Raw genomic sequence first — 23,645 nt, forward strand, 5'->3', positions numbered from 1 at the left:
GACCCTAGTGAATTGCATCTTGAGCCATCGTTATAGCCTGGATGAAACAGAAAAACAATCTGAAGCATGACTGCTTCCATGCTGGCAGTATAAGCATGGCACGAGGCCTGTGGGCTGAATGAATGTGTCCTCTGCTTTCAGACCAGGCCCTGTTCCTCTTCTGTGATTCATGGTTCTGTTTTGATATCAAACCACTCATGACTACCTCCAGTTAAATTACTTGGCCTATTATTCCCTGCTAGCTTAATCTCAGTGATTCCTCACTAATTCACCTTAAGTAGCATATAAAAGCATTTGAAGTCCAAGGAAAGACGAGATTCAAAAAAAAGAGTCCCATGTTCCGTCCCTATGGCCTGCTGCCTTTGGAGGAGAAATCAGCTTGATGTGATACAACTTATTGCTAAATCAGCATTGACTGCTACTTGTCACCTTCTACATTGTTCCACTTTTTTTCTTTTTGAAATTAAACTGCTCAATATCTAATTTCTGGTGTTCTACCCACTCCTTCCTTTTACATATTTTACCCTTCTTTCTTTGGACTGTATCACCATACATAAAATGGTGAGAGGAGACAAAACATTGCAAGCCTTTAAGGGATTGGCTAGTTTTTTGAAGATACATGACAAAGCACTGAGCTTTGCTTCAGCATGAGGAACTGAAAACGGCAGCTGGGGGCAGAGGAAGATAGTATTCACTGCCTATTGTTAAGATATTAAGGGAGAATATGACTGTGTTACTTAATCTACTTTTATTCTTGATTCTGATATTCCCAAGCAAGGAACTTTTTTTAAACTTGAAAAGACCTTGCCTCAAACAAGCTTGTGATACGAGCTGTTCTTCAGAAAGGTTATCAAAATGTAAAGCTTTTGGTGCGTTAAAGCAGTTCACGTTGCACTGTACCGGTTACCCTTTCAATGCTGGTCTAACTCAGACCTCTACAAGAAAGCATTTAATGTTGCTGCTAAGCTGTGTTGTTCATGTGAGAGCATTGTCTGCTGTTACTTACGTGTATATAACAGTAGTTTTAAGGATTATGCAGAGAAAACCAGCAACTCTAAAGCCACTGTTTGTTGTTGTTGTTTTGTCAATGCAGTTAACACCATTTTTTTTCTTTCTTCTTCCACCTCCTGTTTTGCAGTTTCAGCTTCTTGCCTCAGCATTATTTAAGTCTGGCTCGGATTTCACCACTCTTGGTGAGTATTGTGTATCAGAGGAATCGCATGGAGAATGTTCCCTCTCCTAAAGATCATTACTGTTAGTTTCTTCTGTATGTTTTTTCTTTTTAATATCATGCTCTTATGAGTATTGTGAGCCTTTTTCAGTTTGAAAATGCATAGGCATTTGAAAGAGTATGATGACCAGTGCTCAATGCCTTGAGCCCATATTTAAAACATCTGTCACCAGTGCTTTTAAATCCATGCCTCTGGGGATCATTTTGTGTCTCTTATTACATCTCATGCGTTACTGTTGCCCAAATAAACAGAAGCTTTGGTCAGGATCTTGTCACGTCACTTTGGAATCTCACAGCATGGCTACGGCTCTGTTTGCTGGGATAATTGCAATTCCTGAAGTAGTTTAGTTCATTGTGTTCTTTGCAAAATGAGTATTTTGGGCAGGATGTCAAGAGTGAAGAAAGCAGTGGCATGTAGGTCTGAAAACAGGAGGTCTGAGCCAAAGCCGTAATTTGTTTTGCTATTCTATCCAGTTAACATGCTTTAAACAGTTCAGATATTAATCCTGGGCAAACTATAGGAAGACTGTTGGTATAATTTGTGTTCTTGTAACTTGTGTTGCCAGCCAGCTGCTGGGCTCTGGGAGTGGAGATCGTTTCAGATTTGACAAACCATGTAAATCCCTATGGAAGAAATTGAGGGAAGGATAAGGCCTGCATTACCTGCCCTGCTGGATGAAGAAGCATTGCTGACTTTGGGCAGTGCTACCTAGTTCATGCTGTTGTTTAAAATATGTTTTTTTTAAGGGAAGTAAATGCTAGTTTTCACGGGAGTGTTTTGATTTTGTTTTTCCCCTCCTAGTTTTCAGTCATCTGAAAGATTAGTTAGTTTTTCCCACGTTAACACCACTGTGTTCTACAATACAGTGCTGTATTCAGAGATTGTCTTTAAAGATTGGAGGACGCATGCATCAAATGGTGCTGCTAAAATAAAGCAACAACCAATCCCCCTTGGTTTGATTAACTTGGTTGACTTTGATTAACTGAAAAGTGAATTAAAAAACATTCCTTTGAGATACCAGTGGTTTAAGTAGTACAAAGCAGAGGAAATTGTTGTATGCCCACTCTATTGTTCTTGCTGTTGATGGTTTAAGTATGAGGATTTGGATAAACAATGCTGCTGGTAGATTAAACCCTCCCCTGTCAGGAGGAGGCACTTCACAAAATGATTTTGCAGAGACCTCGTGCCAAGATGCAGGCTGGATCCGCAGTGCAGCCCAGCAATTAAACAGCAGCTCTTAACTCGGGACTCCTACCATTAGTAGAGCTTGTCTCAAGAAAAACTATGAGCAGTGTGAATACTGGTTCTGGCTAAGGCAGTCATGAGATAATGAGGGCCTGAGGACAGAAGAAATGAGACACCAAATAAAAATAGCTACGTGAATCCTATTTTCTGGGACATCAGAGCAGTCCCCTGAGGACTTTTGCTTCCCTGGTTTCTTCAGGACTGTCCTCAGACTTGACAGCCGTTTGCCTACTACCTCTTATGGCATCTTGATTTCGGTGTTGGCTTGGAGTGACATGAACTTGATGTGCTTACATGCATACAGTAGTGGGATGAGAAGCTGGCAGCTCTGTTAGTATGATGCTGTAGATGTTAGCTGGGCTTTAGTCAGGGACAAAAATGCGACAGATACTTAACTTCCATTCAGAATGGAAAGCCGGTTTATTCCACAGCTGAACTGAGCATTTAAAGTAGTAAGCACTGACTTGCTTTCCTTTTTTTTCTTCCCTCAGGATTTTCAGATGTTGATCACACTTATGCGCAGAGAACTCAGCTGTTTGACACATTAGTCAACTTCTTTCCGGACAACATGACACCTCCTAAAGGCAACCTGGTAGACCTCATCACGCTGTAACAGAGCGATCACTGGACACGTGGAAGAGGGGAAAAGCATCCATTTTCAGTATTTTAATTTTTTTTACTGCATCGATTGACTGCTGGGATGAAGTAATATAGTAACCCCTAGGTGTTTGAAAGGGGTTTTATACTTGTATGGTGAATCCCTGAAGCTTTTCCCTTGGAGTAGGTTAATAAAAATGTAACTGACATACTTCTGACTAAATATATATATATTTTTTCTGACATTGAATTTTGAGTTAGCAAATGTAAGGAGAAAAGAGAGGGGAGGAGAAGAAAATAAAACCCCATAATGCGGTGATCGCTTTTCCCTCTAGAGGAAAATTGAAATTTGTGGGCTGTCTGGAATTAAAGATGATAGGTTTTATTTTGGATTTCATGGGAAAGGGGGTGGTGGTTCTTTGCTCATTTGTAGCTAGTCATGATGTATTGCTTTGTCCTACAAGTCCATCCTCAGCAGCTGAATAACTTGGCAGCAAGGCACTGGCGTGTGTTGAGGTAATAGTAATATATGTGTCTTGAGTCTTGTAATCGCAGGGTGTCATGTGAAGAGAGCATGTGTTACAAATTGTCTGTCTTCTCTTTTGAGAACCTGACTGGCAGCAGTGTCTGATTGCATTTGATATCTAGTCTAAACCTAAATGCCTAACTTCCGTTCTCTGGAGTCTTCCACTTAGACCTGACAGTCATGGGGGAGCCTCAGAGAAACTGTCAGAAAACGGGAGTGCAGGGGTTGTCTGCACGGGCTCCTTTTCAGGGATTGCTCTGTTTCCAGTGCCATGCTCTCCTGATGGAAAAACTCTGCAGGTCCTCACAGCGCTCTGCAGGACTGGGTCTTCCACTCACACACCCAACCTCTGCAACCTGACTCCAGGTTGGGTATAGGATTTCCGAAGCAGATTGTCTTCGTTTACATACACCTATGCTTCTGTGTGCATTTGTCAGTGTGTAAATGTAAAGAGGTTTGCTCCAAACAGCTTGTCTTCTGTTTGTGTAGTGCAGTTTCTTTACTTTTAAATGCATTTTAGACCTTACTCTGAATGTGAAGGAGGCCTTTTTAGCATAAACTCCTTTAAAAAGCAAGCTGATGCATATGTATAGAAAATATATTCTTCTTTGCTGAAAGTCTTCTTTTAAATAAGGTAAGGGCTTGGTGCTGCACTATGAAGTGGAATGAAGGATACTCATACTGAGCATTAGCAGCTTTTTTGCGTTCAGTGTCAGTAAGCATTCAATACAAAACTGGCTGTTGTAAATCGTATATGAACTGCAAAGCTTTATGTCCAGAAATGTTCGTGCCAGCAGGGTACCATTGCTGCACTCACTGCGGCTACACAGCTCCTGTTGAACTTGATGGAAGTCCTGTGTGTGTGTGCAAAGATGATTTGAACTCTTGAAATAAAGAGTTAGTGAAGTGTCTTTTCCAGAGCTTGAGTGTCTGCTTGCTTTGATTGCATTGTATTGCATCTTTAATCATGTTCTTGAGCAACTTCCGTAGTTCTGGTGTGTTAGAAATAAATTTTAAACCTCCATGCTAGTGATTAATCACCCAGAAAGGAACAGTGTGTTAGAGGTTGGGCTTTGCTGTGTCTTCAGGGAGGAGTATATAGATGCAGTGTTTTAAGTAACCTGTAACTTGAGACTGTTTAGAAATTGTATACTTCAGTGGTCAGCAAATCAGATGTCTGTGGAAGAATACGCAGTGCAGTAAATGAAATTTGATGAAATTGTTTCTTTGAAACATGGTATTTTTTTTCCAGTGACATGGAAAGTTTTTAGGTGACTGCTAGGTTTTATGCTATGTTTGCAATCGCTTTGTTTACTTAAAGTAGAGCCTATGCCATAGGAACAGAGATACTGGAGGTGCTAATCTGGGTGAGTTTTGCTGACTGAGGCACTGTTTCCATTGAGATTGAACTGAACACATCTCACACAACCAGCTAAAATACTGCAACTCTGCAGTACTTTTCAGTCTCTGCGTAATCATGAACCCAAAACTAGATTGAGGAGCCGTGGTGAGTAGATGGTGGAAGTTCAGAAATGCTAAAGGCTGTGTGAACAGCGTTGCTGCTGAGCTGGTTTGTATTACAGAAATTCAGTCAAAACTCACTGTTCTCAGAGGTATGTGCAAATCCTGGCAGCCTAGCTCTCTTTCTGTAGCACAGAATAAATGAATTCCTTGTCTGAATTAGGCAAGCATTGTTTCTATAGGATGGACAATCCCAGCTAATGAGAGCACTTCAGGATGATCAAATATTGGTCTACCTTTATCCCGAGCCGATCGATTTCAGCTCATACCAGCACAGTTTGTGGATTCCAGCTGGTGATTAACCAGCAGAAACTATTTGCTCAGCTTCTGGGTATTTGTTGAGCAGCAGAGGCACCCTGTGGCCACAGATGTTAATCTACAGTGAGGGCTTCTCATGGCTTTGCCTAGGGTGTTTCCTGGTTCTGTGTGCTTCTACTAAATGATTTCTTAGCATTGGTATATACTGCACTACCTTACTAAAAAAAAAAAAAAAATTGGAATGGGGAAGTATTTAAAAAAAAAAAAAAAGACAGTTAAGGAGCAGGGAGAGTTTGTTGAACATAATTACATGAAGATCTTCAAAGATACTGATTATGTTCCAGGAAATGACAGGTGTGATCATTACAGAGATGCTGCAGTACAACAAGAAAAGAGACGCCTGAAAACTTTTTTGCAGCACAGTGCATGCAACATCTCAAGTGTACATGAGCTATGGGAGAGTTTTTCAAGCCTCCACTGTACTGCTTGCAGGCTGTAGCAGAGGGCAGTCACTTCTAGCATAAAGACACGCATGCTGTATTTGCCTTTATCATAGTGTGACTTTATGCAATTTTTATACAGTCTTTACAGTAATTTATTTCTAAACCGTGTTAAGCTGTAACGTTATTTTGAGGATCACCAAATTGTTCTTTATGTGAAGTTACTGCTATGAAGCAATATGATTTCCTTGAGGAATAAAACCCTTCAGGTTTGATTTGCCCACTTAGATTAGGCAAAATTGAGTTTGTTCATGCTTGTGTTACATAGCCCCTCATGGTGATCACAAAGCAGAAGTCCTTCAGATTTCTTCAACATGACAAAAGAGCGCTGATATCATAACATGACTCGATCACGTTTTCATGTGTCAAGGGGCAGAAGGACTTGCTTGCTTAGGTGGTGGTGTTACCAATGAGGAGAGGACAGCCACCTCCTTGCCCTTGCCCTTCCTAGCTCCTGGGGTGATCTGAAAGCTGTTGCAGAGTGGTCGTTGAAATGAGCTGTGGTTTTTCTCTTCTGGCTCTTTCAAGGATGATGATTGTAATGTGTAAGCATTCCTTCCTTTTGCTGAGTGTAATGAGGAAGGACAACTTTTGTGTCACAGAAGTTCTGTTTGCTCTTTCTCCTGGCACCATCACATAGGTGTGGTTCACATAGTGATACTCAAACATGTGCATAAATGGGTTTTGGTTTTGCTTGCCCTGAATTGCTTTGGACACACACAGACTTGCTCTAGCTCAAGGGTCAAGAGGACTGATTTTTCAGAAGGGCATGACATTGCTAATTGATATGTGAAGTCCTGGTTGGAAAGATTTTTCTCTCAGAAGTATTTGCCTTGTGCTATTGCAGCTAGGCTGGAATTAGGGAGCTTTTCTGAAGAACACACTACAGCTTATCTCTAAGAAGTCTGTACTAAAATAAGGATGGATAGGCTTAATGTAAATTGCTGAACTTTTTTGGTCATGAATTACACTAACAGAATCGCAGAATGGCCCTAGTTGGAAGGGACCTGAAAATTAAATGATGGAGAAGTGTCAGTAAATGACTCACACCCCCCTATTTGCAGGAATGCAGATTCCTTTCAGAGGTATGGGGCTAGTGGCAAGAGGTCACAACAGTTTCATCTGTGTTTTTCTTTCATGAGCAGCCACAAGTGTCAGGGTCTCCATTAGCTATTTCTCCTTCCAGAACAGACCCCTTTCAGGCATAGTGATTACCCTGGAAGAGTGTTTTCTGTGGGGTTTGTGGAACAGCTGTTTTCTGAATCGTTTTCCTGATGTGTACAAATTTTTAGAAGGGAGTTCCCGTTGTCACAGTGCTGTAGACCAATCTTGTCCTGCTGTGAAAACTTGCACTTGTGAATGCTGCAGGCAGTGAGCAATAAATTCAGAGCACTACTCTGAAAAACTCAAATCATCTTTTTTTTTTTTTTTTTTTTCCCCTAAGTTTGCTTTTACTGTAATAAAAGACACAACTGCGCTTGTTTCAGATGCAGAAAGGTGGCAGGTAGCTGTAAAACTACAACTGTTCATTCTCTTGGTGCCTTCTGTTTTCCAGGATTGAGAAGGACTTACCGTAGAGCTATTGGACTTCAGTGCTCCTGCATCTTCGTACATGTAGTGATTCTGTTAATGCTGTGCTGCTTTTGAGGAGAATGACAAAAAGTGTTACATATGCTTCTATCCAGAACCTTTATATTTAGAAGTGGAAAAATGTCTTGTGAAGCATTGATCCCTGCTGTGTGCTCTTTGAATTTTAGCTTATTAGTTATGGTTGGCTCCGAGTTAAAGAATCTTTGGCTGTTGTCAAGAGAAGCCCTGACAGCAAAACTAATTCATGTGCTTCTCTGGAAGTTCTTGAGCTGCTTTACAGCTGTAGTTGTCACAGAAACAGAGGTAGACCCACTTTAAAACAAATAATTACCAGTGTTCTGATCAGGAGAAAGAACATAAGAAACAGAACAAAACATTAACAAATGAGGTTGGCCATGCAGCTTCTAAGTATGTGTGGAAATTTTGAGATGTCTTTTTTTGTGAAAGGGGGATTTAAGAGTAGCTACATGACTTGTTCTTGATACAGATTAATAGTAGTACATGAGCTGTAAATGTTGTTGAATTCCAAATGTACTGTTAGTGTATCTAAATGCCTTTGGGTATAGTAGATATGATCATGATACCCCATCATGGGAAAGGCTATACTAGAAGTATTCAAGTTGTGGCAGCAATTTCAAGGCAAAATCACTGTTTTACTTAAAGGTTCCATTATAATGAGACTTGAGTGGAAGAATTAAGTTTATTGTGCTGAAACCATTATAATAGTACATGGCTCAGTGCTTGGCTAAATTGATTCCACATGTTTTATTTGTAGGTAATGCATCTAAACCCAGCTTTAGCATGACTGTGCAGCCAGCTAGTTACCTGCTTGTTGCCATTTGAAAGTGAGAATGAGAAGTCATGATGGTTAATGTCAGCAGGTATGCTTTTGGCATTCTGGCAGAGGTCAAAGAACTCGATGGATTTCTGGGTTATCCATAAATGCCTTGGGTTTATATGTAAACCTCTGCAGACAGTAGTTGTCGTGGGTTTGTATATGATGCCAGCTGTATGTCTTGAGTCTAGAGGTCTGCAAGGCAGCATCTACTGCAAGCATGGATCCTGAAGGTAACGTTGCTGCTGTCTCCTTTGCTTTCATGTGTTTGAACTCCATTTGTCGATATGGTAAACTCCAAATTCTTGCTGTGACCCAAATTGTGCCCTGCTTCTGAACATTTATAGCCACAGACTTGCAACATCTGTCAGTATATCACATTAGTACCTTGAAATCTGAATTTATACTTGGTAGAGACAAAGGTGTATGTTGTCTCAGCCTCCAGCTGTTTGCTGTAAGGCAGCTCAGCCTTTACTGATGACCTGGAAAGTGTAAGTATTTGTGTGCTGTCAGAAATCGGTGTGTACAGCTCTAGTGCAGCATTGCAGTTTGTGTCTGAAAAAATTGTGGTGATTGAAGAGCTCTACCAGGTTAGGTTTTGGTTTTGCTACTACTCTGGAAGAAAAATATCTGAATCACAATGTTTTCTCCTAGAACTGCTGTGATAAATGCTTTCCTCCTGTCTCAGCCTTGTTTATTTTGCATAGCAGCTGGAGTGTGATAGCTGTTTGACATAAGGAGAAGATGGTAGTAGCAAGTTCATCTCAATAATTCTAGGTTTCTAGCACTTGTTTCTGTAATCCCAAATCCCTAACCAGTGCAGACAGACAGCAAGTAGTTGGTGTCTGATTTATTTCCACAGTGTAGGACAAAGAGACATGAGAAGTGGACGTGGGATGATGCCGTGATGATCATGTGATGTGCATTTCATGGAAAGACTTGACTCTTAAGTAACTCAAAATTAGAGCAGATTTTCTTTACTCAGTCTGGATTCTCAGGTTCTTTTTCAAGTGGGGGTGATGCAAGACCAGGTTCTTCTAGTCCTGGAGCTTCATCTTGGGCCTTGGCGCTCGGCCCTCTCTGTCACAGTCATCGTAAGGATGAACACATGGGACATACCTTAAGGAAGATTTCCAGCCCCCTTTTTCAGTCTTTCCAACAATTGCAGAGAGGCCAATGAGGCTTGAACTAAAACGTACTGAAAGTTTTGCAGCACAATCAGGTCTCACAGACTTAAAGATTGTTAGAACCTAAAAATGCCCCGAGCTTTCTAACAAAAGCTGCTGGTGGAATTGAGGGAATGTTAGCTTACTTTTTAATTAATATGATGGTGAAAAGACTAGACTAAAATGGTGACCCCAGTGGTTGCAGTCTTCTCAGCTTCCCAAAAGACCTGTGGACGTGTTTTTCATCCCAGCGATGAGAAAATACTCTTTGAATATCCTGACTTGGTAACTAGCTGCCTAAAGGATTGAATCATTTACATCATGTTTCACTAAATAGAAAAGTACTGCAGCACGTCAGTAGAGCCTCTTCCTTGAAGAAAACTGAACTTTTACTTTTTTTTTTTTTAAGGCTTCAGGCCTTGAAAAATAAATCTCAACTCTTAGCAGAGGAAAGTGACTTTTATCTATATCTACTTCCTTAATTGTAAGTCAGAATTCTCAAAAAAGTCACGTCTGAATATTGGCTGATCTTCATACCTCTCCATACACTGCAGTAATATGCAGTAGTCAAGTTGGATGGCTTGGTTCCCTTTGTTAAGCACTGCAGAGGTCTCCTGTGTTGATAAGAACTCCTATATTGATATGACTATTACATTTTTCTGACCATGGAGGATAGTTGTGTTTATTTTCCCCTCTTGTCTGCCATGGCAATTGGAAAGGCACTCTTAACAGTGGAAGCCAAATATTTCCTTTCTTCCTCCTCATTCCTAACCTCTCTCCCTCCATTTGATGTTTTGATGTGCAAAACACCTCTCACTTCAGAAGCTGCAGTGTTGGGTTGTGGAAAACAAAAGAAACCCTAGTTATTAGGAGCTGCTGCTGTCTAACAAAGCTATGTTTTCTGTGTTGTCTTCTAGTATGCCCTCCCCACAGCAGGAAATGAGGGGATGCTGGGGAGACCTTCAGCCAGAGAAAAGAGCTTAATTGCACAAACATGTATGTTCTTGGGAGACTTGAGTCTTGGAGGTCCCAAACCTTGCATGCTGCCTTGCCTAGGGGCAGAAAATTACAGCCCTTTGGCTTATTTTCAGTTAATGGGAGACCACGTTCCAGTCTTGGTAGTTAAATCCATCTTGTATGTTTAGATGTTGAGGTCAACATGCTGCATTTTGGAAGTATGAAGGAGTCTTGATAAACTTGTTCCTGTTGAACTTTGTACTTTGAAACGAACTACCTCTCTTAAATGCAATGATAGCATATGAGTGTGGAGTTGGACACAGCTAAGCTGGCTGAGCTCTCACTGTCACCTGGTCGGGGTGCATTTTCAAGCTGTTTTGTTGGTTGCCTCTCGTTAGCACTATACAGTGTGGTGGTATGTTTGTCTGGACTTTTGATGTTTGTTTTCTTGTCCTCTACACTCTGTGGTCCCCCCCCAAAATGAATATCCTTATGTAGTACTTGGATTTGTGAGCATCAACACCCTATCCAGAGTCTGACCTTTTTTTCTGTTTTGGCATCTGACCCAAAGCATTTGCATTCCTGCAGCACCCCCCCAGAATCTGCTGTCCCTCTGAATTCCCTTTTTACTGCAGCTGTGGTCTTGGGCACCTGACCTCAGGAGAGCTGAACTGGAGTGCAGCCCTGGGCTTGCAAGGAGCATCCATGGGAGAGAACACTGAACTGCATGCATCTTTCAGTGAGCAACTCAAATACTGACTGGTCCTGCACTGAGCCCCCATTTACCGTGGTGGTCACAGGCATCATTCCTGGACTGTGGTCATTCCCCATCCCTGCCTTTTCTTTACAGTTAAATGGATTATCTTTGTTCAGCCTGGAATGTTAATTTACTTCCTTGGCAAAAATCATCTTCCATTATTTCTGGGTTGATCTGAAAGCCCTGTGCTGTACATAAGTGGATGAGTGACATGAGGAATACCTACAAATGTAGTTATGATGTATGTAATGTACATAAGGAGAGAATGTATTTTGTTCTTTTTTTTTTTCTTAATAAAAATGCATATGCTAGCAAGAGTGTACATTTCAGATCTGTTTAACATCACTTATTTCTGAGGATGGAAAAATTGTGAACAGATTGAGCGGTGCAGATACTGTCAAATTGATGGCGTGTTCTGTCTGGACAGCAGGCACTGTTCCTGCTGGGTGAGCCTGCCCTGTCCTCTGTGCTGCAGAAAAGCTGAGAAAACATCCTGTTCTGTGGAAGCGATGATCAGCTGGATCTGTGCTCCATAAATCCACTGTGTGCTGTCATTTGCAAGAACTTCTAGTGGGGAGGAACACGGCGCTAGAACACAGATTGATGCAAATTGCTGACTTTTAGTACTTAAATCAAACCAAGTTCCCTTTCTTTTTTTCTTTTTCTTTTTTCGTCCATCCAACCTGGAACAAAATGTTTTCTTTGGGTTGCAAGGAGGCAAATGGAAGTGCTGCACTGCCCACATTGCTGCTGCTTTGCCACCTTGGTTGCTCATGCATCTCTTGACCTTGGAGGGCTGTGTGGGTTGCACGCCACACATAGATCTGCAGTGCAGTGGTCAGTACTGACTGCTAAAACTGAACAGCCATAAGAAGAATAGTTGAGAAAAACAACAGAAACTTGTCGTCTTTTTTCTGTAGCTGGAAATACCCAGCAGTTTGCTTCCCTTGGAGTAGCCAATTTCTGCCCAATCCTCAGTTCAGACAGGGGTGCTTCTTTATGGACAGCCCAGTTTTGCTCAGCCTGTGGCTGGAGCAGGGGGAATGGCACAGACTTGGCTGACTATGGCCTTATGGAGTCTTTTAGAGACACTTAAAAGCTTGCCCTCACCTCGATCAGCTTAGCATCCCACACCTATGGGTATCCACTTGTTTAATTAAGGGAATGTTTTCATCACTTCATACTTTCTTTAGCATGGTAGAAACAGAAACTCTTACAGGGCTGGGTATCTGAAGCTTTTCTCCTTCCCTCCCCAAAAATTTTTACACGCTGTTGCCAACAGGACCATGCAATGCCTATGCTGGGTTTCCAACCAAGCTCAGCCATGGTTATGCATGTAACTGGTTATGGCTCTTGAGCACAAGCTCTGCTTCCCCACACAGCACATCTTCCACTCAGCCAAGAAATCAATCTTTTACATACGAATGTTTATTGACAGCAATACATGATGCTTTCAAAATATATTTGTAGGAAAATGCAAGAATAATCTCTACAATCCAGTTTTCCTCATTAAATTCCAGTGTAAATCAGACTCCTGTCCCCATGAGAGATGCTGCTATACAGTACATGAGAGCTCTACAATATTTGCAAGGTTCAATGGATAGCTGCCTTGGGAAATAGGATCTCCTTCTGCAGCCCATTGTGGGTAATTATCTTCGGCTGTAGGCAAGTCACAGCATCAACCTGCTCGGTTGGGTCATGGCACTGTGAGTGGGAGATAAATGGTCCTAAAGTATTTACATGCTCCTTGTGAATCTGCAAATAGAAAAGTCTCTTGCAAGAACATCTGAACTGCTTACAAAAGTCTTACCAAATGGTAAGAGTAATAGTCCTTGTACAGCATATTGGGTGTTAAAGCTATTTCGGGGAAGGGAAGAGGAGTGAGGGGAAGGAGAGAGGGGCAGCGAGGAAATGCATGGGTAAATCCTTCTTTTTGGTCTAACAGTTATGGCTACAAGTCTATGAAGGGAAATATTAAGGCTGAAGATGCTGCATTTCCTACCTGATTTTTTTTTTTTATTTTTATTTTTTTTTCAAAAAGAATGTTATCAACATAAAAACTTTATTTTTCTTTTTTTCCCAAGGAAATAGTTCTTTAAATAGGGGAAGGAAAATCTACTATAAAATATTAGTGGTTTAAAAATATGGTGTCTGGAAAAATAAATAAATGTACAATTCCTATTCAAATATAAATCACTGTAAGCACTTGTTGAGCACTTAATATCTCCACCGGTTTCTGCTCTGAAAGATTTAAGGTTGCTTGATCTCAAGCCTTTCTAGGGTTCTCTGGGAAAGTCTTTGGACCTGATTCATTAAAGCACTTTGGCATCTCTTCACTGGAAGGGGATCTTAGGCACGTACTGCTTTTATTTTATGCTAAGGACAGAAATATGAGTCCAAAGACCCATCCTGGACAGCTGGGAAGCAACACGCTTCCAAAAGCATTACAGCTAGAGTGGTTCCTTAAGGCTGAACCATGCTGCTGCCCATCCAAGACCAATTTGCCAACGTTAATATGATGCTGACATGCAGCAGCATGGGGTTATCCAAGCAGCTTCATCAGATGTTCTCCTGCTATACACTGGGTTGCAATCCCCTACCAGACAGGCCTTTAGCTTTTTAAATCTCTTTTTTTTTTTTTAATTTCCCCCCCTTCCCAAAATTGCTTCCCCGTAGTGCAGTGCACAGATAAGTGAAGTGTGCGGAATACATTGCTAATGAATAGCAGTAATATTTACATACAAAAATAGTTAGGCTTGAACACTTTCAACTATGTCCTTCAGTGTGGGAGAGAAGGAAAATAGCTGGCCCATAGGAGAAGACGAATCTTCTTCCAGCTTCTGTCCTGGGGCTGAGCAAGCTGCTCTGACCATTCCATTTGTGAGCAGCTCTGATGGACTAGAGCAGAGTTTTGCCAATGCTGTCATTTCTCCTCACCTCTTCATCTTTGCCCATCTTCTGGGACAGCCTTTGGAATGGCTCCTCCACTGCACTGACCTGGAGCTCCTCTGCCTCACCGGGACCACTGCGGATTTGCTGCACAGCACCTCAATGTCAGCATTTCTCCCTTCTTGAAGATCTTCAAACCCACCTGGATGTGATCCTGGGCAGAGCTCTGGGTGTCCCTGCTGATGCAGGGATTAGGGCAGATGGACCAAGAGGTTTGTTCCAACCTCAGCGTGCTGTGAAGATGCATGAGATCCAGGAGATGCCCTCACCCAAGGGACTTCAGATCCCTTCCGCGCCAGACTGCCTGCTATGAAACTTTCCTTCTAGAGCCACTGAGGAACTGTGGCAGGAAGGGGAAAACCACAAATAGCCTTAGTCCAGCCATTTTCTGCTCCTGCTTTTTTCTCCTTTGAAGGTTTACCACAAAGGGAGACCTTGACAGGAGACCGAGGTTCAGTACAAGCCTTGCTGGAGGCTTCTTCACAGATCCCTGCTATTTTAAGTACTTCTGAAGAAGAAAACCTTGAGGATGAGGCTGGAGATCACCAACCTCATGGAGAGGAAACGCCGAGGGCTGAACGGATGGAAAACTCTGACTGCAGCCAAGCTGCCTGGCTCACACCTTTGTGCTCTTGTATCGTTTCTGTAGTTAACACAAGAGAACATGACCACAGAATTCCCTGCCAGAACAAAACATCGCTGTGCACATCAGCATCCGCCTCAGGAGAAAACGGGTGTGCTGCATCACTACTCGAAGGTGATCAGATGCTTCTACAGGTAACTGCAACCATAGAACTGGTCTGTGTTACAGCTGGGTTCCTTTACAGCCAAAACCACCAACAGCATTCGGTTGGTCTTTGTCTCATTAAACACTTCCTTGGAGATACAAAATCAAGGAGTGACACCTTGTCCTCTCCCTCTCATTGGGAGATGCTGCACTGTTCCCTTCACCTCTCCTGGTCTGTAACCAGAACCTGCCCAGCCCTTTGTGGGGCTGATAAAGGCAGTGTGGGATTTGGCCTCAACACCCCCAGTCCAGCCATGCCTGCATGCATGCATTTGCTTATGCCACAAAGTGTGGGCAGTGTGCATTTTTAAACAGCAGTTGGGTGAGGATGAAAAGTGGATAAGCAAGGAGGAAATGGAGTGTTCCAGCTCTTTCAGCTCAGTCCCTGGGTGTTTTGCGAGGGAGCTGTAGGGGAGGATGATGATTAAACAGCATGGGCCAGAGGATTTTTCTAGCTCTACCTGCCAGGTGCCGCCTAGCTACCAGGAGCTGTGCTCCCTCTCCCATCCTGATTACTTTTCTTTTCACTTTTTGTGTCACTTGGAAGCTGGAGGATGCACTCAGATGGGGAATGGGAGGGGATACAGCATCCCTGCTGCTAGAAAGCCTCAAGCATCCCTGTTTGGAGACAGCAGGGCAGCAAAGCCATCCCTGCTAGGACTGGCCCATCTGCTGGACAGGTCCCCAGGAGCACCCATGGGTGACAGAGCTGCTGGACTGGATGTGGGCACTGTGTTGTGTTGGTGATGTGCCATGGAGGTGTCTTCTCGTGTCCTTCCCTTCCGTCCTTCACCCCGTGTGGTGGCTGCGATTAGCTCACAAGGGGTTTTCTGGGGTTTGTTGGGAATTCTGCCTTCTTTTGGAATCATGTATGTGTATGGGAGGGTCACGTTTGTTTTGTTTTTTTTTTTTTAGGGAAAGGGATTAGGTGTTTCAGGGGGTTGTTTTTTGCCTTCTCAAATACTGCACCCTATAAATGCGTGTCCTCCTCTTCCTCTAGGTCTTCTTTCATGATGGTGTCAAGAGGAACGATCCAGCTGTCCCCCAACTCCCCGTTAAGGTTCACCTTCTTCTCCTGCATTTCAGAGCCTGTTTCCATCACCTCCAGTGTGGGGTTATCATGGTAGCCATTCTCCATTGTCTGTAGCTCCTCTGTCAGGCGCTGCTATGAGGAAAGAAAACCCAAAAACCCCAATAAGGAAGAGCCTTGACTGTGCCATATGCGCAGCATTTATCACCTCCCAGCCTGATGAGGCTGCAACATGTATACATGAGAGAGACTCCATGCTGAGTTTGCGGCTGCAGTCAGCAAGATAGGAGCATGGAGCTGGATGGAAACAGAGACTGCTGATGGTGGAAAGAGGAAGGAGCAGCCAGAGATGTGCAGAAAACCTCTCAGTTGTCTGGTCATGGGGTTGTGTCCCCACAGCACCCCTTGGGAGGAGGCCGGCACCAGAGGCAGAGCATCCTTGGCTTGCCTCAACTCTGCATCCGTATTTCTGCCTCCCCAGCTCCCCCTCTGCACCCTTGTTTCTCTTTAACTGGTTGGTTTTTACTCTCCTCTTCAGTTCTTGGCAGCTCCCAGCTTGTAGATTCTGCTGGCCCATTTATTCCAGATCAGCATCAACTCCACGCCCTATCCATGCCCTATCAGCTCCTGTTTCCATTTATCCATCCATATCCCAATGCACACTTGTGGCTGGGCCATCCCCACTCCCTGGGGAGTGCTGCATCAGGCAATGAATCACCTAGTGCTCAGAGCCATGCTATTCCTAGCTGTACCTCAGCCCCACAAAGGCTCCCTTTTCATCTCCAGCGTGAGCAGCATCCCTACCTCATCCCAATGTTGCATTCACTGCAGCAACTCATTCCCACCCCAGAGTGATTTATAGAGGAGCTGCACTCCTATGTTGTCCCTTTTCCTAGGGCTCTCTGTTTGCATTCCCGTGAAAATCCTCCTGGCTTTACAGTTGATTTATTTAACTGCTCCTAACAAATGCTGGGAGCTGGGTGTGGGAGGAAATCCTTGGAAGGGGGAGAAGGAAAAGGATGGAGCAGCGGAACCGCAGGGCTGGGAGCTAGCAGGCACTGCAGGAGGGGATGGCGGAGCCAGAGGGATGCTCAGAAGCACAGGGGTCACTGGAGCCCTCGAGGTGTGGGAGGGTGCTGGTACAGCCCCCCTGCCATAGAGGGATGCTGGGGCAGCTCTTTCTCCCCCCTGCGGCACGGCACGTGCAGCGAAGTGGCGGGGGGCTCCCAAGCTTTAGTAGGCTTTAGTCCTGTTAAAAGCTGCTGACCACCGCGGAGGGGGGAGAGCTGAAAGGGGGGAATGGACGCGGCGCCCGCCCGTCCGCTCCCTGCGTTTCATTGCACTCACATTAAAGATCAGGATGGCACGTCCATCATCAAACCCGGGGAGATCAGGGTGGATGTGCTGGTTATTTCCCAGGTGAAACAAGAGTGAGGGGTGGGAGGGGGTTTAATAAGGGGAAGGGAGAAAAATAAAAGGAAAAAAAATAAACCAAAAAAAAAAAACAGAGAAAACAAAACAGAACAAAACTTTCAAGTCATTCTTGAAAAGAAGCAGGAGGAAAATAAACAAAAAGAGGAAGAAAACGTCCAAAACGCAAAATGGAGAAATGCTTTTGACTTCCTAAAGCACTTTTGTAATCGGTCAGAAAAAGATCTTTTCCCATGCTCTTAGCAAGAGGCCATCAATGTACCAAAGAAACTGCATGGCTTGCTTCAGTTTTGCTCCCTATCTCTATGGCCAGTGGCTGCTCGTACCTGTCACTCTGCTCCATGTTACTTACAGACATGCATCCCAGTCACTTAAAATACCCAATTTCTTTCTGTTCTATGAACACTATGGACCGAGAGCATCACGTTGCTGCCTGCTCCTCCAGGACTGCAGCACGTGGTGTCAATGCCCTTCTGATGTCCTCCCTGGCTCCCAAAGGCATTTTTCATAGAATCATGTAGGCTGCAAAAGACCTTTGAGATCATCAACCTGACCTACCAAGTTCCATTGCTAAACCACATCCCTTTGTGCCACATTCATTTTTGTGATAAATATTTTGGGTATTTCTGGGGGACGAAGGGGAAGAATGGATGGCTTTGAAGGTAGGATTTGGGCTGAGGAAGCCTTTTTCCTCAAAAGTACACTGTGACCCAAAGATGTTGCTCAGCTGGCCTGGAGGCAGCAGGGATGGCTGCTGCTCCCTGCTGAACCCGTGCACCACCTGCCCCTCACTCTCCTGATCTGCACCGTGGCTGATGCTCTGTCAGCACCCCAAATAGGCAACCGTTGCCCCTTTAAAGCATCTGCAGCACTCAGCATCACTACACTGTGATGCTTCACTGCAGCCCCTTGAATGATACTCAAAGGTGGTGCCAGCACAGAGAACCAGGACAGAGGTGAAGACCTGATGGTCTTCATCTTCTCTGGGATAAGGAGGTTTTGGGATGCTCAGCCCACCCAACTCCCACCATACCTGGCTCTTCTTTTGGGAGAAACGTTGGTGACAGCAGCCGTAGATGGCTGCGACGAGCAGCAGGGAGCCAGCCAGGGTGACAATGGTGATAATGAGAGGTGTGCTGAACTGATCCTTGATCTCCTCCTCCATCTCCTGGTTGAGGTAGGTGACGTTGGTGATGCCAAGCTGTCAGGGGAGGAGTGGGTCAGGCTCCAGGGAGGGCTCCCTGGATGGGAAGGATAGCCACCCCATGCCACCCTTCCGTGAGGACATCCCCCACGTTGATCCTGGGGACCTTCTTACCTTCTGTAACTCATTCCTCTTTTCTTTCAGCTCTTCAAAGACTGCTTCAGGATCCAGAAGGCCTGGGGGAAGACACAAGTGGAGAAGAAAAAGGCTGTGGCACCAGCTCCTGCTCAATGGAAGAGGCAAACAGAACTGTGTGGGGATGGAGCCAAGCCTTCATGGCTCTCTAAAGCTATCCAAGGAGCTGGGACCTCTTTGGCCAGGGGACAGCCCTGATGACCAAAGTTGTTCCTGGAGATCTCTCCAAAGGAGCCATGGGACAAATGTCCAAGCTTGATCTAGAGAGAAGAGGCAACCCAAGGAAAGGAGACCCTCACCCAACCTCTGGTAGACCTCACTAGACCTCCATCTGATGTCACAACCGTGTCCCCAACTCTCGTCCCACCCTATAGCCCTGGGCAGGACATGGGCCCATACTCACGATGCACAACGGCGTGCACAGCCCAGCGATGAGGGTTGGAGGAGGCCAGTGTCACCGTGCACCTGTCCCTCTTGCTGTCGAATGCGTGCCGCCTGCCTGAGCAGAAGAACTCGAAGAAGGACTCATTGGCACTGGCATTCTTCCAGTCGTCCTGTGGTGACAACAGGGGGTTGGCACTGCTGCCCACACCCAGCACCCCAAAGCATCACATCCCTTCCCCAGGGTAGCTGGGGATCATAGTGTCATTGAGAAAGGGAAAGAACTTCAAGACCATCAAGTCCAACCGTCAATTTGACTAAGAGAGTCTCATCAGAATATCACGTTCCTTAGTGCCACATCTACCTCCAAGAATGCCTGCTTTCCTGGGCAGACCCATCCCAGTGCGTGAGCGCTCTCCATGAAGAAAAATTCTTCCTAATGTCCAGTCTAAATCACCCCCCGTGGCACTACTTGAGATCCCAACATAGGATGCTGTGGCCACCCCCCTCCCTATCCGCTTGCTGCTGGCCTTCCCAGGGAACAGGAAAAGTTCAAAAGTTGTTTCTTTACAAAAAGCCGAGCTCTTGGCTGCTGTTCCTTTATGGGGCCCTTATCTGAGAGCCGCAGCTTTTGGTGTTCCAGGAATAGCAGGTCCCCAGGGGAAGTGGGGTGTGGAGGCTGAGGCTGCAACGGGAACGGGATGGGGCTGTCATGCCCTAAGGGCATCTGCAGCCTTCCCACCACCTGCATTTCTGCCCTTCAAGGATACCCCATAGTTCAGTTTTGCCTATGGAGGCAAGAGAAAGAATTTTGTTTGTGTACAAGTAGGACCATCCCTGGAGAGGTGAGCCTGGGGAAGTGCTGGGAGAGATGAAGGTGGAGAGGTGGATGGAGTCCACAGCCCCAGTGGGATGATCCTGAGGTTCTTTGCACCTGTTCAATGTCCTCCAACCGCTAGGAGCACAATAAAGTAGGTGTAAATGCTCAGCAGCCTGCATGCACAGATCCTGCACAGGAGCTGTACAATAGCATGCATAGCTTCTTGCATGTGTGAATGCATGGCTTCTTGCATGCATAGGTCATGCATGCACAGCTCCTGTAGGCACTGTTGCTGCATGCACAGCTCCTACATGCACAAATCCTGTGTGCACAGGTCTGGCAAGCAGAGAAACTGTATGAAAGATTCTGCATACACAGGCATTGCATGCATAGTTCCAACACATCCTGCATGCACAGGAGCTGCATGCACAAGTCCTATATGCAGAGATCCTTTGTGTGTATGTCCAACACATGCAAGAACTGTGTGCACAGATCCTGCATGCAAATATCCTGCATGTGCAGGGACGCTGCATGCAGAGATTCTGCATGCATGCATCCTGCATGCAGCAATTATCCACGCACACCTTACTGGAACAAGATTCCAAAAGGAGCAAGCCCCAACCATCCTGGGAACTGCAGCTGCCCTTCACCTGCCCTTTGGCTTTATAGGGGGAATAACTTCTCTCCTCCTGCACTGACCCAGCTGGAAACCCAGCAGCACTGGGAAAAAGCTGCAAGTGGCAGGATGAGGCAGCAGGAGAGGGAGAAGAGGACTAAGCTCACAGGGAGCGGTGTTTTATGTCTCTCTGGACGCTGGGTTGTGCTCCTACACTACGCACATCCTGCAGTTCCCCATTCCCTACACTTTCTCTTTGGCGCCAGCCTTAAAACCTTCTGCTGCCTCCCTGCAGCTGTATTCTCTGGGGCTTTTCTCTGTCTTTCCCCTGCACCTGAGCACCCTATCACTCCTCCCACCACCCGACACATCAGACATTTACAATGCTCTTTTTTTTTATTTTTGAGCTGCAGGGGCTCAAACTCCTGCATTCCAAGGGCGACGAGCACCACACTGCTGCATGTTAAACCCCTCCATAGCCTGACTGCGAGGGATTTGCCCTTTCCCAGCTCAGAGCCATGGCAAGGGGCCATGGCAAGCCATAGGGATGCCCCAGCCCCACGCTCTCTCCATTCTGGAGCCGCTCGCATTCCTTGGCTGGAGTTGAGAGGCGCTGCCGAGCAGTGCAGATCCGGTTCCCACACTGGCAGGGACCTAAAACCAACATCCCTGAGTGAGGTAATGGCACTTGTGTCAATAAACCTGTCCCGACAGCTGGGGCATGACCTCACTTGGAGCCTCAGTGTCTTGGGGATTGTCCTGTTGTCCCCAGCCTGGAGGTGGAAGATAGATTTTGGGAGGTCGCACAGTGGCTTCTGTGTTCCCAGCACGCTCCAAATCCACTCACTGGGCATAACCCAGCTTGGGAATGTGATGGAGGAATCTGTGACCTCCCTGCAAGTTTCCCATAGGGTTGTGTGGCTCAGCTGGAGCTGATCACCATTTCCAGGTCACCTCCAGCACTGTCACCTCCTACTCCATCTAATGGATTGAGATGAGGAACAGGGCACCCAAGCAGCCAACAAAAAGGCAGCTGCAGATTTTTTTTTACAGTAAGAGCAGTGAAGCACTGGAACAGGTTGCTCAGAGATATGGCAGATGCCCCATCCCTGGAGATATTCAGGGTCAGGCTGGATGAGGCTCTGAGCAGCCTGATCAAGCTGTAGGTATCCCTGTTCATTGCAGAGGATTTGGACAAACTTAAGGATCACTTCCAATTCAAACAATTCTATGATTCTATGACACGAGCTGAAGACTGGAAATATCACCTATGTAAAACAAGGCATGGAGCTAATTAGTCTCATTAGGAAACACATTAAGATCCTGCTGTTGTGAAAGAAACAAGAAAGGGCAATAGGGAGTGTGGAACAACCTGGACCAAAATGTTCAGCACCGGTTAAAAGCATCACCTGAAGAGGAAGGATGCTGGGAAGCAACCAACCCGTAAAAGACTTTCTGCTCAACTGCATATACCAACTGTGTATCTGCTCCCCAGGGCAGAGGGCACGGCTCTGAGCTGCTGGAGCTCAAGGAGCATTTGGACAGTGCCTTCCAACATAAGGTTTGGATTTTGGGTGCTGCCGTGTGGAGCCAAGAATTGGACTCAGTGGTCAATGTGGGTCTCTTCCAACTTGGAGCATTCTATGATTCTATGATTATTTTGAGTTATTTCTGAATTTATTGCATCTGGAGAAACCACAGTGCAGCGCTGTGATTCCCAGCCTTCTGCCAGGGTCCCTCCTTGCCCCACTGCTGATGCCACAGGGGCACAGGGGAGGTCTGCAATGCCACCTTTGCTGCCAGGTGTGACATGGACACATCCCCTAGCCCTGCATTGCCCTCACTTTGCCCAGCTCCTCATGGAGCCGAGCTTTCAGCACAGTGCACTCCCACTGCTGGCTCAATCTTACAGACCAGGATTTGAGCCATTTCTGGAACACTTCTCCTTATAGTGCACATTTTCCTGTTTTCCCACGGGCTGCAAAATGCAAAGGATTCTTTCACTTTGCTGTCAAGCTTTGGTTACAGATTCGTTTACTGAGCCTACAAAGCAGGGAAGCCAGATAGTGCCATTTCTGATATCTGCTCAGCTTGGGAGGCACAAAACGTAGCAGAGCTTTCATGAATTTGCCGAATGGGAAGTGGACGGGTGGGAGGTGTTTTGGCAGCAGAGAAGGATGCTACAGGAGGATGCACTCTTGCAGTTCTTCAGCAGCTGTTTCAAGAGGCAATCAGCATTTAGCACCAGCACCATTTCTGATGGTTATTACACCCAGAGGAAGCAAAGGAAAGCAGTGCGGCAGACTTGCTGGCTCACCAGCAAGCACGGAGAATGCCAAGCTGTGATGTCCACTAACCCCACAGCTTACTGATGCATCACCATAGAATCATTATGGTTGGAAAGACTAAGGTCAACCATCAACCCATTCCCCACCATGCCCACTAACCATGCCCCTCAGTGCCACATCTGCCCTTTTCATGAACACCTCCAGGGACGGTGACTCCACCACCTCTCTGGGCAGCCTGTGCCAATGCCTCAACACTCCTGAGAAGTCAAGATCTGGCATCTACTCTTGCTCTTTATCATAAAGCAAAAACTTCAATCTACTCAAAAATGCCATCTAATCATTCCATCTCATCCCATCTATTACAATAAACCTGTTGTTCCCACAAGGATACTTTTGCAGTATTCATCAGAAAAGCCAGCAGTAAATGTGGACAGCCTCCAGGATAAGGAGTCTTGGTGTCTGCTCTTGGGTTGGGTTCGCCTTTCCCTCACCTTGGAACTACAGTTAACCACTTGCTGCTCCCACAGAGGGTTTGAAACAAATGAAAAGGAGCTTTTTGATTATCTCTGTATTTTCTGAGAGCTGATTTAGTATCAAAGAACCAATCCTGGCTGCTGTGCTTCCTAGTTGCTCTGCAGCTCAAGCCACCCTCAAATGCTTTGGGGTTTGGGGATGAACTTCAGGCCCCTCTGAAGTCAAAGGCAGAGCTTCCCCATTAGCTCTTGAGCGATGGTTTCACCTTCTAGAACTTCTCATTCTCTTCTCTGAGACTTGACTGATTGAGTTTCTCCCCTTGAACAAGACACGGACATCTGCTTTG

At 45.3% G+C, this 23,645-nt stretch overlaps 2 protein-coding genes across 10 annotated transcripts in view; one reads left to right on the forward strand and one right to left on the reverse strand.

Moving 5' to 3' along the window:
- The window catches only part of MKLN1 (muskelin 1), a 102,412-nt gene extending 96,737 nt beyond the window's left edge, over window positions 1–5,675 (forward strand). For all 3 annotated transcript variants that reach the window (XM_052680725.1, XM_052680724.1, XM_052680726.1), the window contains 2 exons: window positions 1,139–1,193; window positions 2,969–5,675. In XM_052680725.1, coding sequence (XP_052536685.1) covers window positions 1,139–1,193; window positions 2,969–3,090 — 177 coding nt within the window. In that variant the 3' untranslated portion in view covers window positions 3,091–5,675. The remainder of the gene's footprint in view (window positions 1–1,138; window positions 1,194–2,968) is intronic.
- A 6,915-nt stretch (window positions 5,676–12,590) lies between these two features.
- PODXL (podocalyxin like) overlaps window positions 12,591–23,645 on the reverse strand; it is a 40,656-nt gene continuing 29,601 nt past the window's right edge. For 3 of the 7 annotated variants that reach the window (XM_052680733.1, XM_052680729.1, XM_052680727.1), the window contains exons 5-9: window positions 19,124–19,274; window positions 18,700–18,761; window positions 18,415–18,582; window positions 17,298–17,354; window positions 12,591–16,085 (exon numbers count right to left, since the gene is read on the reverse strand). In XM_052680733.1, the coding sequence (XP_052536693.1) occupies window positions 15,891–16,085; window positions 17,298–17,354; window positions 18,415–18,582; window positions 18,700–18,761; window positions 19,124–19,274 (633 nt within the window). In that variant the 3' untranslated portion in view covers window positions 12,591–15,890. The remainder of the gene's footprint in view (window positions 16,086–17,297; window positions 17,355–18,414; window positions 18,583–18,699; window positions 18,762–19,123; window positions 19,275–23,645) is intronic. The other 4 variants (XM_052680732.1, XM_052680730.1, XM_052680728.1 and 1 more) reach the window with 3 other exon arrangements.

This window comes from Tympanuchus pallidicinctus, unplaced genomic scaffold (assembly GCF_026119805.1).
Source record: "Tympanuchus pallidicinctus isolate F22 unplaced genomic scaffold, pur_lepc_1.0 scaffold19, whole genome shotgun sequence".
In the NCBI taxonomy this organism is placed as follows: domain Eukaryota; kingdom Metazoa; phylum Chordata; class Aves; order Galliformes; family Phasianidae; genus Tympanuchus; species Tympanuchus pallidicinctus.